The sequence below is a fragment of the Crocodylus siamensis genome, chromosome 1 (genome assembly GCF_052110815.1).
Source record: "Crocodylus siamensis isolate JL-2025a chromosome 1, ASM5211081v1, whole genome shotgun sequence".
NCBI classification, from domain to species: Eukaryota; Metazoa; Chordata; order Crocodylia; family Crocodylidae; genus Crocodylus; species Crocodylus siamensis.
The window spans coordinates 173,855,003-173,871,048 of NC_143395.1; the positions used below are offsets into that span (position 1 = coordinate 173,855,003).

General features: G+C 45.3%; 1 protein-coding gene across 2 annotated transcripts in view; it reads right to left on the bottom strand.

Moving 5' to 3' along the window:
* The window catches only part of FLVCR1 (FLVCR choline and heme transporter 1), a 39,062-nt gene that overhangs the window by 20,404 nt on the left and 2,612 nt on the right, over positions 1-16,046 (bottom strand). For both annotated transcript variants that reach the window (XM_090049129.1, XM_090049137.1), the window contains exons 2-7: positions 9,090-9,234; positions 5,508-5,648; positions 3,917-3,984; positions 3,541-3,644; positions 1,809-1,919; positions 390-495 (exon numbers count right to left, since the gene is read on the bottom strand). In XM_090049129.1, the coding sequence (XP_089905255.1) occupies positions 390-495; positions 1,809-1,919; positions 3,541-3,644; positions 3,917-3,984; positions 5,508-5,648; positions 9,090-9,234 (675 nt within the window). The remainder of the gene's footprint in view (positions 1-389; positions 496-1,808; positions 1,920-3,540; positions 3,645-3,916; positions 3,985-5,507; positions 5,649-9,089; positions 9,235-16,046) is intronic.

Consider the following 16,046-nt stretch of genomic DNA (forward strand, 5'->3'; position numbering starts at 1 on the left):
CAGTTACAGGAACAAATAGTATACAACAGATAGTACAACTAGCAGTACCAAAATCTACACTGTTTTAAACATTGCAGCAGAGCAGCTTCAATATCGTACAACAGGGCTATCAAACTTGTAGGAAGCCAGGAGCCAAGTGTCCCACAGGCTGCACCACAGGCCCCCTCCAGGACATGCAAACACTCATACTGCAACATGCAGGTGCCCCCCCCCCACTGCATTGTGTACCCATTCAGTCCTAGGCTCACCCTCAGCTTTCAACACTGCACTGCTCTGCCCTGCCTTCTGGTATGTGGGGACAGGACATGAAAGCCAGAGAAGAGAGCAGCTCTGCACGCAGCCCAAAGACCAACAGTTGTACAGTTCTGTCATTATAAACATAAAATAACCTGTGCTGAAGCATTAAGGAGTCCTGATGAAGTTCCTTCTGATTCTGGGTATGTAATTTCCACAGCAAACTCAAAGCCAAGAGGGAGATAGCCAGTCATGAAGAAACTGCCAAATCAGCAAACAAGAGTATCAAAGATGTGGCTGAGACAAAAATCTGAACAGAACTACTAGGTTCAAGTCTTCTGTATTTGCTTTCAAGATACTATGTAAAACTCAGTACTCAATTCTGCCCTTCTCCTTTCTTAAAACTTCATTTTAACATCTCCCTCCTCTTTCTTGATCCTTCCCACCAATTGACACCAGCCCTAAAACACATTTATCCAGGCCTTTAAGCCACCTCTCTGTTATTCTCAACCTTTTTAGCCTCAAGGCACCCCTCCGAAAATGCCAGCTCATTTTCACTCATGTTTTGACTATGGACAAATAGTCCAATTGAGCAAAGAAATCAGAATTTAGTTCTGTTGCAAAGAACTCAGAAAAGTCAGAATGGTTTTAACAGTGGATTTCCATTTTAAACCTCTGGGTTTAAATCTTGTGAATCATAGCACCCTGATTGACAATCACTGCCCTACAGAGAAATGCACCCTCTTTTTTGCTCTGATCCAAAAAAGCCACTTCATTTACCTGACTTAAGCAAGACATAAGTAGTCAAATTGGTCTCTTAATTTATTTAAGCAAAAACAGTTCACTTATCAAAGAGCTTGGAGAAAATAGCTATCAGCAGAGAATGCCTTAGGAGTATGGAATTCTAATCTGGAGAATACTGTTGCACTGGGGAAACTCAAGCAGCAAAATGACTGGAGGGGGGAATGGAAGTTTAGCATACTTCAGTTTTTAAACTGAAAGTTAGAAGACTAACAGCAGAAGTTCACCGTAAATATTTTGCTTGTATATTGATTGCATCCTTTTGTTCCACCCTTCTTAACGTTTCCAAACTATATACTTTGGGACAAGGACTTCACCTTCCTCTGCATTTGGGGTATGCTGAGAATATTTTAAGTGCTACCAAAAGATAAATCATAGACAAATCAGTGAGCTTAGATTCAATCCCCTTCACTTAGGTTTACACAGGGCCTGTTCCACAGCCCAAAGGCAAAAGAATGACACGTCTTTCAGCAGGTTTGAATCAGGCCTATAAGGCAGACTCAAGTATGATCTCTTGTTATAGCAGTAGACAAGAAAATGTGACTGCATGAGTATAACCATGTGAGTAAATTCACAGGCATCAGCTGAGTTGCTCTAGATTTCTGCTGTTTTAAAAGAAACAAGAACATGCTTCACCATTTCTATAACAGAAGACAGGCTGCATAACAGATGTATGGGGGTTGTCCTTCAGTGAGAGAGACAACAGCAGATTAGACAAGTCTCAAATACTGCCTAAATTAGGATCACAATAGGCCTTCCCTTTTGTTCCTTACCCAAGTACTCCTCCGGTCACAAACACTACCACGAGATATCCAAGGTTGAGGGTGAAAGTAAATACGATCATTCCAATAAAAGAAAGAATGTAAACCATCAAAGTTGTCTGTCTGCAAATAAAATTCATATGTTATTAAAACAAAGAAAGTGCATACTGCCAGACATCACATATATCTATAGGACTCTTGTCTTTACTACAACTGAAATACCATGATTTTTTCAAGCTGCTTGAAGCAGTTTTGACTCGGCGATACCATGCAATTCAGGGAGAACCAGACCCTTCCCTACCCACTCTTCCCCCCCACCCCTCATAGAACAGGAGTGCTCCCCATGGGTCCAAAACTGTGGCAGCTGGAGAGCACTGGCAGGATTAATTGCCACTTCCCTGCTGCCAAATTGTCTGGACCTGTGTGGAGCCCAGAAGGCCAGAAAGTATGGTCCTCCCATGTGCTTGATCAGGCAGTAGGGGGCAGGATCTAGGAGGTGCCCTGCAGATACAGTCCACAGACTGGCCCTGTGCCATTCATCCAGCCCACAGGGACAAAAGGTTAAGCACCACTATCATATAGTATCTTGGGCCTTGAATAAAGGGGCTGAGTGCCTTGTGCAGATGATAAATCAATTATGCCAGCTAGTAGCTCAAGGCCTTTCTACTTCCCTTCTTTGTTTTACCTCCTGAACCACACTGCTGAAGTGTATAACAAACCATAGTTCCAGCACCCAAGCTGAACACTGGTACTAAGAGTAGTTAAAATTCAGTTAAGAAACAAAGACAAGCAGGCCCAGTTAGAATGCATTGCTCATCTTAAGGATGATTTTGATTTCACTATTAATTTAAAAAAAACTGTATTAATGGTTATAGTCTGAAAAACTGAGACACGAAACTCACTGGTTAGAAGATAATCCATATGCAGGCAAGCAACCACTGAACAGCTTAATATCCATTAGGGCTATTAAAAGTAATATCCACATTTTATAAGAAAGAGTCACTGAAAGAAGAACTCTATCCTAAGATCAAGAGTTCTTGGTTGGGAAGGGATTAAAAGCAAACAAACAACAAAGCACAAACCTCAAAAACTATACAGTTCACATTTGCCTTGTGCAATTTTGCAATGTGCCACAGCATGATACACAACAGAATTGTGTTCTGTAACAGTATTCTGTCCTGTGCATACTACCCAAATTATACAAGGTTCGGGCTCGTTAAAACAGAAGATGATTCAAAAATTGATCTTTCAATTAAACTCTTATTTTACAAAATGACAATAGTGTGGGACCTGAGCCTATATGTTCTCCCAGAGAATGAATCTCACAAGTCAGAGCTGGAATAAAAGATCCTGGCAGTACCACCTTCCCTCCCATTCAGAGATGTCTCTCCTATTTTGCTAAAATTGCACTACACATGTTCCAGGCACAGAAAGTGACAAACACTCCTTAAAAGTCACCATTCCCTTACTCCCTGTTAGTGCGGAGCTCAACCCAGCTCTACCACACTTCTGGTGGGCAGAACCCAATGAGACAGTTTCAGACTGTAACCAGAGTCTTCATCACAGCATTTCCTCGAAGCTGATGAAAGATCAGGAATATACTTTATTTAGCCATCAATTAGTTTCTCCCCTTCAGTCATACACATTTATTTTTTTGTTTTGTTTTAAAGTGACAAAATAGAGCATTTTCCCAAACAGCCTTGCATCTGCTTTACCCTTGCCCAACCCACTCATCACCACTTACTTGTATGTTTTTGTGTAATCCAGCCACAAACCACAGATTATGGAACCAACCATTCCCGCTACTACCAGGGTCAAGCCAATCCTCCCAGCATTCACTTCTTCTCCCTTACAACAGATATTTAGATACTGTTTTAATACATTTACTTCTATTCAGGGACTCTGGCTCAGTCCTCTTTAACTATCATAAGTACAACATCAACAATTTATCATTCAATATCTATATGGCATAAGACATTTTCAAAATACAAAGAAAATGCTTAATCCCTACTCACTGAAGCATTTCAGACATACGGAACACCAATTCTACATGCCATCCATACAGTTAAAGAAAGGCAAAGGAGCCAAGGTAAAAATAAAAAAAAAAAAATACCACTTACTGGATAATGAGTTATTATCATTTGGTTTAATAATGTGGAAATGGAATAAAACGCTCCTGTCATGATACCTAAAACAAAAAGACAAGGTGATGTACACTCTATACTATACCGTGTCATAAAAATAACTGTCAGAAATAAGTAAGATAATCTTTTTTTTTTTTTAATGAGTGGTTCTCAAACTCAAGGTACCCCATAGTAGACTCATGGCACCCTTTGGAAAAAGTGTCTTAGTTTTAATGCCATGGCAGAAAAACAAAACGAGGGCAAGGGGTACATAGCAGGATGCCCTGCTTGTGCCCCTTGCTCCCCACCCACAGCCCCTGGCCCCCCACCCAGGCTCTGTGGATGCCAGCAGCTACTCCGGCTCTGGGTAGCTGCTGGAGCCTGGGCTGCTCCAAGCAGGACTTGCAGCGTCCCAGCTGCCTGCTGGAAGCACCCTGGGATCCCAGCTGGCAGCAGCTCCCAAGAGCCGGGGCAGCTGCAGTCGGGAGGCTCCAAACAGCTGTGCCAGGCTCCAGCATCAGCTCCACACCAGCGCATGCAGGTGTGCCTTGGAGCGGGCGGTGGGGGCAGGGCCTGAGGCACACAGCCCCAGTCTCTCCCCCCCTCTCGGCACAGAGGTGATGAGCCCAGCACAGCTGTTTGTAGCCAGCCCGGGCTCACAAGCAGCAGGCTGGCTACAAACAGCTGTGCTTATCACCTCTGTGGCAGGAGCGGGGGAGAGACTGGGACTGCGCTACCTCAGGCCCCGCCCCCACTGCCCGTTCAGAGGAGCACCTGAACGCACCAGTGCAGAGCTGGCACAGCTGTTTGGAGCCTCCCCGACTCTGGGGAGCTGCTGCCAGCCGGGATCCCCAGAAGCTGGGACACTGCAAGCCCTACTCAGAGCAGCCTGGCAGCAGCTTTCTGGAGCCAGGGCTGGCTGCGGCATACCAAGCAAAATGGCATCGCATTCCAAGCTTGGCACGTGTGTCAGGGGTTGCCGACCCCTGATATAGATATTCAAGCTACCAGTCTGATATCTAGTTACTGCACACATTTTTTTTTATTTCTGTTTCTATGCTTATCACATCTCTATAACCTGTCCTCAGGCTTTCAGAGATCTGCTTCCAAGCCACTACTTGGCTAAATGAGGAGAATTAGGTTGACAGGTTTGGAGATCCAAGTTCACCAAGCCAAAGATGGACACAGGCAAGTGAAAGCCCTCGCATGTGAATGTTTTTCATAACAGTAAGGGCTTTGTTGAACATTACCCTTATGACGTCAGATCTACAGACTATGTGGTCTCAAGTTGGAACATGCTGTGTGTGGTCCCAAATTAAGGGTCAATACAGTCTCTGATCTGCACAGCACTGACTTGCTGCTAGAGTGCTGTAAGCAGGGGTGTGGCTAGGAGCCAGGACACCCTGGCTCTATCCCTGTTGAGTGTGGGAGGTGGAGCAGATAGTGTAGGCTAAGGGTGGGAAGGGGATGCAGTCACAGGAGCATGCATCTGGGAAGCAGAGAAGTGTGGGGGCATATGTGCTTCCTTGCACAGGATCCCCACATTCCTGCCCTCAGATGGGCTGCAAAGTCATACAATACCACTTACCATAGCTTATCAGCAAAAGCACAAAAGGAACATTTCTGAACAGGTTAATTATCGATTGCTTATAGGAGTAGCCCTCAGGAGGCTGGTCTCGAAGAAATGCTTGAGCCTGACTTGGAGGATATTTAGGCCTTTCCTTAAACACTATTGGAGAAAAGAAAAAGCATTTCAACTTCCCCACCTTTGCAAGTCATGAGATTTTATTTGAAAACGTAAAATATTGTGGTCTAATGGGCTTTATGAAATGGAGAGTCTTGCTCATGCTTTATAAGTTGTCACAATAGTCAGAGAAATCTGTCTCTCTTTTCAGTTTTTAGGCGACTTGAAAGCTTACATATGGCAGGGTAAATACAAGCCCTTGTGCTGGACCAGGTAGTCCAATCTGCAGTCGGAGTCCCCAGAGATAAGCAAACAAGGGCATTAGCACTTCCCTAAACAGATCTCAAGCCACCCACAGTTCAATAACATGAAAGAGCTCATGTCTTGTAATTTGAGCATTAAGACAGATTCCCAGGGAGATTCTTTTTTGCATATTGTGCAATTTCTAAAAAGATTTAAATTTCCCTTACTTTGCATACCTATCAAGAGAGTCAGATTGCTGCAGCTCATTTGCCTTTTTCTGATTGACCCCACAGATAAGCAAAGAACACATTTAACTTGTGAAAACTTAATCTGTGTTATTGTCCTTACATTAGAGGACTGGCAGAAAGAGAAAAAAGTGTTTAAACTGTTGATGGCTCTTCCTCCTCCTCGCCCCCTATTTTGTTCTTGTACTGGAGAGGAAGTCTGCTCTCTTCCTTCAAAGCCTCTTTGCACCCTAGTTAGATAAGAGATATCCCTTTTGGTTAACATTGCTAACAACTGACACATTCAGAAAAAGTAAGAACTACTCAATATTTTCAGGATAAATCAACTGCTTTATAAAGGAAGCAGAAGTTAGATGATCTACTCTTCATTATAAAGTATTTATGTGTTCCATTTCCAGAAGCGGGTCATCTGGCTCCTTTTTTTTTTAGCTATAGGAGCAGAATAACTTTTCTGCCTCAAATCTGCACCATATAGGACAAGGGCAGAAGATTTTTAAAAAGAGACACCTCCCTTTGTGGAAGACCTGTATAAGACTGTATATGGACAAATGTACAAATGTAGCAGTTTCAAAAAAGGAGCAGAGGAAGATGGAAGGAAGGTGAGGAAAGCTGGGGACTGTCAAACAGGTATTATGCTGTAACCATTACCTGTGCATGAGCCTGCAGCAATATGAAGCCTGTGGCAAAATCATCCCAGCTTTAAGCAGCACCAAAGTTGGGGCAAGTTTTGCTACACTTGTATGGCTACTAGCTCCTGAACATCTAAAAGTTACAACCTAACAGCTTCTGTAGTGCTCCAAAGCAGAAGCTCCCCCTCCCCTTTTGAAGCGAAGTATATGATTATCCATACCCTCCATATACTATTTACACCCCGATTTACAGGGCATGACTTTTGTATACAATGCCTCATGCAGATCCACTATAGAAGGGCAAATGTCACCCTCAAATGTTTAAAGATTCTACATTATGCAAACAGAAAGGTATACAACAAGAAGAGAATATTGTGGTACTTAAACTTCCATGCTTTGGTACAGGTTTCTCTCAAACTTACCTCTGTGTGTTGCGGAGGTAAGGGAAAGGGAGAATTGTGGAAAAGTAAAAAACACTTCTGTTTAGAAGTTGAATTAGAAGTTGGATTTTTGTAAATGTACCATTAGCTACACTCTGGGATTTGTTTAGGGATCCTTTGGATAAAATAACAGGGGCTTCCCAAAAAAGTGTGGCCTGCTGGCCAAATGCAGCCTGTAAACCCTTTTATGCAGCTTGCCACCCAGGACCGCCCCTCTGAAATGGCCAAACTCCAGGAAACCCTAACATTAACATACTACTGAGTTTTGTATAAAGATGGCCATACCCTGATAACTCAGTAGTCCACAAATGTGAAAACATTGTTATAACTGTCCACATGACAGTCAGCTGGGTTTGATGATTTACCAATACTTTCCCCTTCCCATTTGGGGATAGGATGAGGGCATAGAACAAAAATAGAAAGTGTGTAATTGCTCTGCGAACAAAGCCTGAACACAAAAATGCTATTATAGACTTGTCTTTCATAAAAAAGTAGCGTTTCCTTAACGCAGGGAGGCAAACAGGGTCCAAAAAGAAAAGCATCTGATTCAATAAGGCAAAGGACTGAAATGTTGTTGTAGCTGCAATGGTCCAGGAACTGTACAAGCACAACAGGGAGTTTTCTGTAATCTTTTACTGGACCAGGCTAGGGATGCACCAATAGAGATTTTTGGGGCCGATACCGATAGTTGATTTTTAAGGAGGTATATTGGCCAGTACTGATCCAATTTCCAATATCAGCCCAGCAGCTTGGAGAGTTGCGTGTAGCTGGTCAGTCTAGCGTGATGGAAGGGGAAGGGTGAGGGAAGGGGTATGGGGGAGTGCAGATCAAGGCCCCATGGTGAGGGAGGAGTGGGGCTGGGGCAGGGGCTGGGGCCCACTGCTCTTGACGCTCGTCTGGGAGGGCACGGGAAGGGGGCTTGTGCCCCCAGATCTGTGCAGGGCGGGCTGGGAAGAACCCCTCGTTTTACGGACTACAGAAGGATATGCAGCTTCATGGAACAAGTTAGAACAGAGCAGCAAGTGTCCCATGATCCAAGGGGACTTTGATTTGCAATATAGAACAGAGCTGTCTGCCTGGACTAGCCAGTCTGAAGATGCTTAGAGTTCTCCTGACACATCCAGAAGTTGTACCACATGACAAAGTAAAGCAATCAGAATGGTAACAGGTTTTATCCCCTCTAATTATGAATGGGCATAAGAGACCCAAACAAAGTAGGTGAATTCTGCTGCAGTCCAACAGGAACATTTTGCTTTTCTACCCTGAGCTTTACATTTCTACACCTGGAACTAGCCACAAAAGAAAAAGAAACTGAAGTAGTTCACTGGGGCCAGGTGGCTCCCAATAACTTCAGCTCAAAGCGTTCAGTGCTTTGAGGTGCCCCAGTTCAATATTAGTGTAGACAGAGCTGCAATGAGAAGTGTACTTTGACAGTGTAGCGTTTCGCTCGGTAAACTGGTACCATCTAGACTAGCAAAAGCACTCTTTCACCGATAAACCTATTACACCAAACCTTTTGTTTTAGACTAAATACAAGGATGTTTAGGTCATATGACAACCCACAGACCTTAAGAATACAAAATTCCACAGTATAATCTAAATGCTGGCAAATACCATTGTTTGTAACCAAACAAAACATGGAGGTGAATTTGACTTGCCTAGATACTTGCACAGAGCTTAATTTAAGCACTTCCCAAACACCTGCCCCTGCACGACTTACTCTGAACAAGTGGTGAATTGACCCAACAAAAACAACAAAACAAAACAAATTATGCTAATTTTTTATTCAAAACCAAAATGCAAAAGAAAGACAATTCAAAACTGCAATTTGTTCTGACAGCAGCTCTAAATTTCACTAACTGCAGCTGTTAAAATGTTCTGTTCACATAGTTATTATCCTTAACTTATTAGAAAAAATAAGTCACTTACCTACTCCTGTTATTAAGAACAAAATTGTGGATACAACTGCTGTTCCATAGAACATGATGCCGATATTATGCTGCATTAAATCAATATCATCAACTGTATTTGGAACCAAGACTGGTGGTAACAGAAAACCTATTGCAGTACCAAGCTGTAAAAAGAAAAGCACAAGTACCATTTTCCTGTGAACATCAGCTATCAAAACGATGAAGAGTCCTATAATGTTGAACAGTACAGAATGGTATGTACAGAAATGACAAAGAGAATGCATTTCTGAATGCATTAGTGAAGTAATAGTCTGTCATTTTTACTGATGTTTAACAACTAATATTTTCCCACTCTACTTTCCTCCTCTTCATTTCTGAATTCAATTCCAGTGCTATCATTTGTAACAAGAGACATTGAAAAAAGTGTCACAGAGTTCTCTTTTCATGAAGAGATAATTCCACATGAGAACATCATCATTTAATGCTCACACTAACTTGGCCAGCTGTTCTGCAACTGACTGTATAGGACATGTGAAAAAGTACTCAAGTTTCTTATAAGCTAGTCTTTCTTCCCTTTGCAATCATAAAAATCGACATTTGACATCACAATCCTTCTAAAGAAACAAAGTTCAACATTAAGGTTTTTACCACAGGACTGATCAGGACAAAAGAGCAAGCAAAATGGGAATGCCATCTAAGAAATACCATTTTTATTTATTATCAAGCATGCAAAAGAGAGTTACAAAAATGTAAGAGTGCTGGATTTGTATCTTGGGTCAGTTTCAATTCACCATTTGCTTTTGTATTCAAGAAACTGGAAAGATGAGACTTAAAATCTATATATAGCTGCTTTATATAGATCTGTAAAACTAAAGCATTTGAAAATTTTCCTCCAACAGAATAACAGCATAAGCTTCTTTTAAAATGCTCTCCATTGTATTTCTGTTACTTCATCCAAACATAGTATATTTCATTAGGAAAGTGTCCTTTAGGTTAAAAAGACCATAAATTATTTGAGGCATTTTCTATTACAAGGGCATCTAAAAACTTTATCAAACAATTGGTAAGGGCTAAAACAAATAAATCAAGCACTCACGAGTTATAAAAATGCCAGAATTCAAGTTGCTTGTCAACTTTCTGCCCTCCCCCCTCCAACCATGCATATGTATTATGCCACACTAATTATTTTTACCCTGCATAGGACTCTTGCTTCATTCAGTGCACAGAATGGACAGAGCACAGTGCAGAAATCATTTCCTTTCATCTTTTTCACTCAATATGGGGTTTAAAGCACTCCCATCCACACATACACAATGCACTAGGCACAGAATTAAGAATTTCTTTAAGTTACATCCATCCTAGTACACATTCACAAACACCCCTCTGTCATTTCCACCTCACAGAACAAGGAGACGAGGCACAGAGATAAATGCTGAAGATGTAAACTGATTTTGGACACCAAAATTAAGGGCTCTGGGCCTGTTTTGTTTGGGGAGGGGAGTTTGGGGGGAGGGAAGAGTACCTAGCGCTTCACTGCACTTGAAGTATGGAAAAGAAAGCTTCTACCTGCAAAAACTGAACACTTCTGCAAAGCAAACCAGGGGTTTTCAGGAACTGCAATATTTGGCCAACGTAGGGTTAGTGACTTGTAAGCAAAAAAAGAAAATCATAGCCCTAATTAGTAGAACTATGTTTGATTTAAGTTATATTTGTACAAAAATCCTTTTGCTAGCATAGTTTATATTATTCAGGGAAGTGGTTTAACTAGAGAGGAGTTAGTGTTGGTCTAAAGTCAGGCAGAAGGCAGGGTAGAGTTGCACCCTATAGACAAACTCAGCTAAGTTAGCCCAGCAGGCAACAAACTTTTTAGACTGCAGCCCTAAGTCACCCCATTCCGGTCAGAGGCAGTTAGACAGAGAGGTACTAGAACCCAGCTCCCACTGCTACTCTTCATGGGAGAGCACCCGCAGCTGAAGCTAGAGGATGCACCAATACATCGTTCTTATATCAGATCAGCACTGATATAAAGAAAATTGGCTGTATTGGAAATCGGCACAATGCAGCTGATAATTTGGCCAATAAACACGCACGTGTGTATGCAGCATGCAGGCAGTGAGGAGTGTGGAAAGCTGCGTACAGCTAGTAAGTGGAAGTGGAGGGGAGAGGGGTGCATGGGGGGCAAATCAACACCCCCCATGGTGGGGGAGGGAGAGAATGGCGCTGCCCAGCAGGGGTGGGACAGAGGATGGAGCCATGGCTCATACAGAGGGTGCAAGGAGAGGCTCCCACCGCTGTGTGCACCACCAGGAGGGTACAGTGCAGGGATGTGGGGCAGGGCAGGCAGGCTGCAGCTGTGGGGTTGATCTGGGGCTGCACCGGGCTCTTCTTGGTGGGGGCTGGGCTTGGGGTGGGCAGCAGCAGTGCTGGAAGGGGGGCTATGGCAAAATCTGGGGTGGCTGCAGCCCCCCCATACCCCTCTCCCAGCACTGCCACCTCCCGTTCTGAGCCCAGTCCCAGCCCACAGCTGCAGCCCGTGACCCCACCCTGCACATCTGGGAGCACCCCCCTTCCCTCCTGGGGTGGAAGCAGCAGTGGGAGCAGCCCCCCTCCCCCGGACAAGCCGCAGCTGTGTCCCATCCCCACAGCATCTGCCCCACTCGCTCCTTCCCTCACAGGGGGGGAGGGGGCATCAATCTCCCCTCCCTTTCCACCACAACAGACTTACCAGCTGCGCTCAGCTGTATTGGAAATCGGATTTATATCAGCCAATATAAAAATTTGCCAAAAAACTGGCTATTGGTATCAGCCCCCAAAACCTCTATTGGCGCACCCCTAACTGAAAGCCCCACCACTGAAAGCCAGCAAGCCCACAGGTCAGATTCAATGGCTCCACAGGATGGCCTGTGGGCCATAGATTATCAACTCTAAATTAGTCTTTACAGTGCAAGATTAACCTGCCTCCTGCTTAACTATAAAAAAAATATAAGAAGAAATCCTTGTCTGAGCTCAGAACCCCCAAGAAGGGCTATGCCAGCAAACTGTTTGGAGCGTATAGGTGCCAAACAACGCAGTTAGTGTGCAAATGCCTACAGATCATTCACAAGATAAACCTAAAGATGCCAACAGGAATTCAGTGTTGAAATATTTTGACCTACTGCAGTCTTTCAAAGTGCTTTCGGCAACAGAAGAATTTCTCTGGTATTTTTCCATGGGCAAAAAGACTGGAATTTTCCAGAGTGCCTTGAGTCTAAAACATTTTGAGACTCACTCTTCTAGCAAAAAAAAAAAAAAAAAGTCTACTGGTCTTCCAGGTTGGCTGATCTCGTATGGCAAGCTTTAAACTAGCCTCGCTGGGGGAGGGGGCCGCAAGAAGATGAGGAGACGCTATCCGAGCAAGACAGGTGACAAAGGCAAGGACTGCTAAGGTAAGGAACGGGGGTCCAGACAGTCTCCCTAAACGGGGGGGGCAGCACACAGAGTCTTGCAACGCCTTAAATGACTATATACCAATGCTCGCAGTATGGGGAATAAACAGGAGGAACACGCCCTCAGAATAGCTAGTTCAAACCCAGATGTCACAGGGCTAACAGAAACGTGGTGGGATTCGTCCCATGACTGGGCAGTTAGCATTAGGGGCTATAGGCTTTACAGGTGGGATAGAGAAGGAAGGAAAGGTGGGGGTGTGGCGCTCTATGTCAAGGAGCACTACACATCCTCTGCCAGCAGAATGGGGTCAGAGGAAGGGCAGGCTGAAGTGCTCTGGGTCAAGATTCAATGGGGCCATGGGGAGAGCGATTTGACGGTGGGGGTCTACTACAGACCCCCCCAACCAAAGGGAGGAGCTGGACCAGGAATTTTCAGGCCAGCTCGCAGAGGCACTTAAGCCAAGGGATGTAGTTGTCATGGGTGATTTTAATTACCCAGACATCTGCTGGGAGGAATAGTCAGCCAGGTTGGACCGTTCCAGGAGGTTCCTGGCTGAGATACAGGATCTCCACTTAATTCAGGAGGTGCACAGTCCCACCAGAGGAAATGCCCTGTTGGACCCGGTCCTGGTCACAGTCAACGACCTGGTAAGGGGCCTCCAGGTTCTTGACCTCCTGGGTGATAGCGATCATCACTTGCTGGAATTCACCATCCAGCACAGGGTGTCAAGGGTCTGCAGCAAAACGGCTGCCCTACACTTTAGGAGGGCCAACTTCAACAAGTTGAGGAGACTAGTGGGTGAGGTGCTGGGGTCCTTGAGGGCAGGGGAACTCAGTGTCCAGGACAAGTGGTCGTTGCTTAAGGAAACGACACTCAGGGCCCAAGGGGAGCCCATCCCAACAAGAAGCAAGGGGGGTAAGAGTGCCTGAAAGCCCCCCTGGCTCACCAACGGCGTCCAGGAATGCCTGCTTACCAAAAAGGCAGCGTACACCCAGTGGAAGGGGGGTGCCATCTCCAAAGAGGAGTATACCTCCTCTGCTCGGGCCCGTAGGGGGGCTGTCAGGAAGGCTAAGGCGGACATAGAGCTAGGACTAGCGTCCAAGATCAAGGATAATAAAAAGTCCTTTTTCAAATATATAGGGAGGATGAAGATGGCACCAGGTAATGTGGGGCCCCTGCAAAGTACGCTGGGCAATCTGGTGGTTGCGCCAGAGGAGAAAGTGGAACTCTTTAATTAATTCTTCACCTCCGTTTACTTGCGCAGGGACCGGGACATCCCCACCGTGATGCCAGACGGACTTGAGGGGAACGCCTCCAGACCTCAGGTTGGGAAGGACCGGGTTAGAGAGCTTCTGGAGGGGCTGGATGTGTTCAAGTCAGCAGGTCCAGATGCTCTCCACCCCAGGGTGTTGAGGGAGCTAGCTGGGGTTACTGCAGGGCCCTTGGCATGGCTTTATGAGCATTCGTGGTGCTCGTGCCAGGTGCCAGATGATTGGAAGATAGCTAACGCGGTCCCCATCTTCAAAAAAGGGAAGACAGAGGACCCGGGCAACTACAGGCCCGTCAGTCTTACCTCAGTCCTAGGGAAACTCTTCGAAAAGATCCCCAAGGAGCATATCTGTGATGGGCCAGCTTCAGGGATGATGCTCAAGGGCAACCAGCACAGTTTCATTAGGGGCAGGTCTTGTCAGACCAACCTGACTGCCTTTTATGATCAGGTCACAAAGGCAATGGATGCAGGTGTCGCTGTGGACATAGTCTTTCTAGACTTCAGCAAGGCCTTTGACACCGTCTCCCACCCCACCCTCATCAAAAAACTAGGCGACTGTGGCACTGATGCTTACACAGTCAGATGGATTGCAGATTGGCTCAAGGATCGTACTCAGAGGGTGGTGGTGGACGGGTCATATTCAACCTGGGAGGAAGTGGACAGCAGAGTCCCCCAGGGCTCGGTTCTTGGGCTTGTGTTGTTCAATTTCTTCATCAGCGATTTGGACAACAGGGTGAAATGCAACCTGTTTAAATTCGCTGATGATACCAAAATTTTGGGTGAGGTGAGCACGCTAGTAGGGAGGGAAAAATTGCAGCAAGATCTGGATAGGTTACAGGAGTGGGCTAAAATAAACAGGATGCATTTCAATACTGACAAGTGCAGGGTGCTGCACTTAGGCAGCAGAAACCAGCAGCACACTTATAGAATGGGAAACTCCCTTCTTGAGAGCGCGGAGGCAGAAAGGGATCTTGGAGTCATTACTGACTCCAAGATGAACATGGGCCAACAACACGAGGTCACAGTTGTCAGGGCTAACCGGACCTTGTCGTGCATCTCAAGTAGAGCCAGGGAGGTGATCCTCTCCCTCTATGCAACGCTAGTCAGGCCACAGCTGGAGTACTGCGTCAGTTCTGTGCGCCCCATTTCAGGAGGGATGTGGACAACGCTAAAAGGGTCCAAAGGAGGGTCACCCGCATGATCCGGGGACAACAGGGTAGACCCTACAGTGAAAGACTGCAGGACCTAAACCTATTCAGCCTTCACAAGAGAAGGCTGAGGGGGGACCTGGTGACTGTCTATAAACTCACTAGGGGGGACCAGAAGGGTTTGAGGGAGACACTGCTTCCCCTAGCACCCCCTGGCATGACAAGAAATAATGGACACAAATTATTGGAGAGTAGGTTTAGACATCTGCAAGAACTACTTCACAGTTAGGGTGGCTAGGAGCTGGAACCAACTTCCAAGGGAAGTGGTGCTGGCTCCTACCCTGGGGATCTTTAAGAAGAGGCTTGGTGCCTACCTGGCTGGAGTCATTTGAGTCCAGTTTTTCTCCCGCCCAAGCAGGGAGTTGGACTTGAAGATCTACAAGGTCCCTTCTGACCCTACTTCTATGATTCTATGATTTAACACGTCCACCAGACCAGAATCAAAAGCAAAATGCCTCTACTGGACATAAGGCAGAGCAGCATGGCACCTTACAAACTAACTGGTTCAGAAAGGCATAAGTTTTCAGAGGCTACTTCATCAGATACTATAGCCAAAGTAGGCTGTGGCCTATGAAAGCTTATGCTTCTCTGAATGAGTTAGCCTATAAGATGCCACCCTGCCCTATTTCACTTCAGGCTAACACAACTATCTACCTGCCTCTCTGGAGTCCATAAGTATATATAAGCCAAGCCCTCTTGCTTCCCCTGCCCCCCACAAGCATGTGCATGCACACACACACGCATGCACAGCATCCTATCTTTATATGCATCTCCATATGATTCACCTCCCCCCTCACTACAAGCAGCTGAGATGGGTGCATGGGGGTGTCTCAGGTGGCAAAACCACAAATGTGTAAGGAGAATGGGGTGGGGGGGAAGAGCGGGGAAAGTAGCTCCCTGACTTACGCATCAGCATCTCCTTCAGGGGGACTGAAAAACACTCATCTCAAATTCATGCCAACCCAGCACGTGCGTTTCCATCAGCCTTACAGTCCCATCAAGTTTCCTCTCCATTATACTGCAGTATTTTATCATTTGTCCACACATACTAGCAAGTACAATTATCTAACTA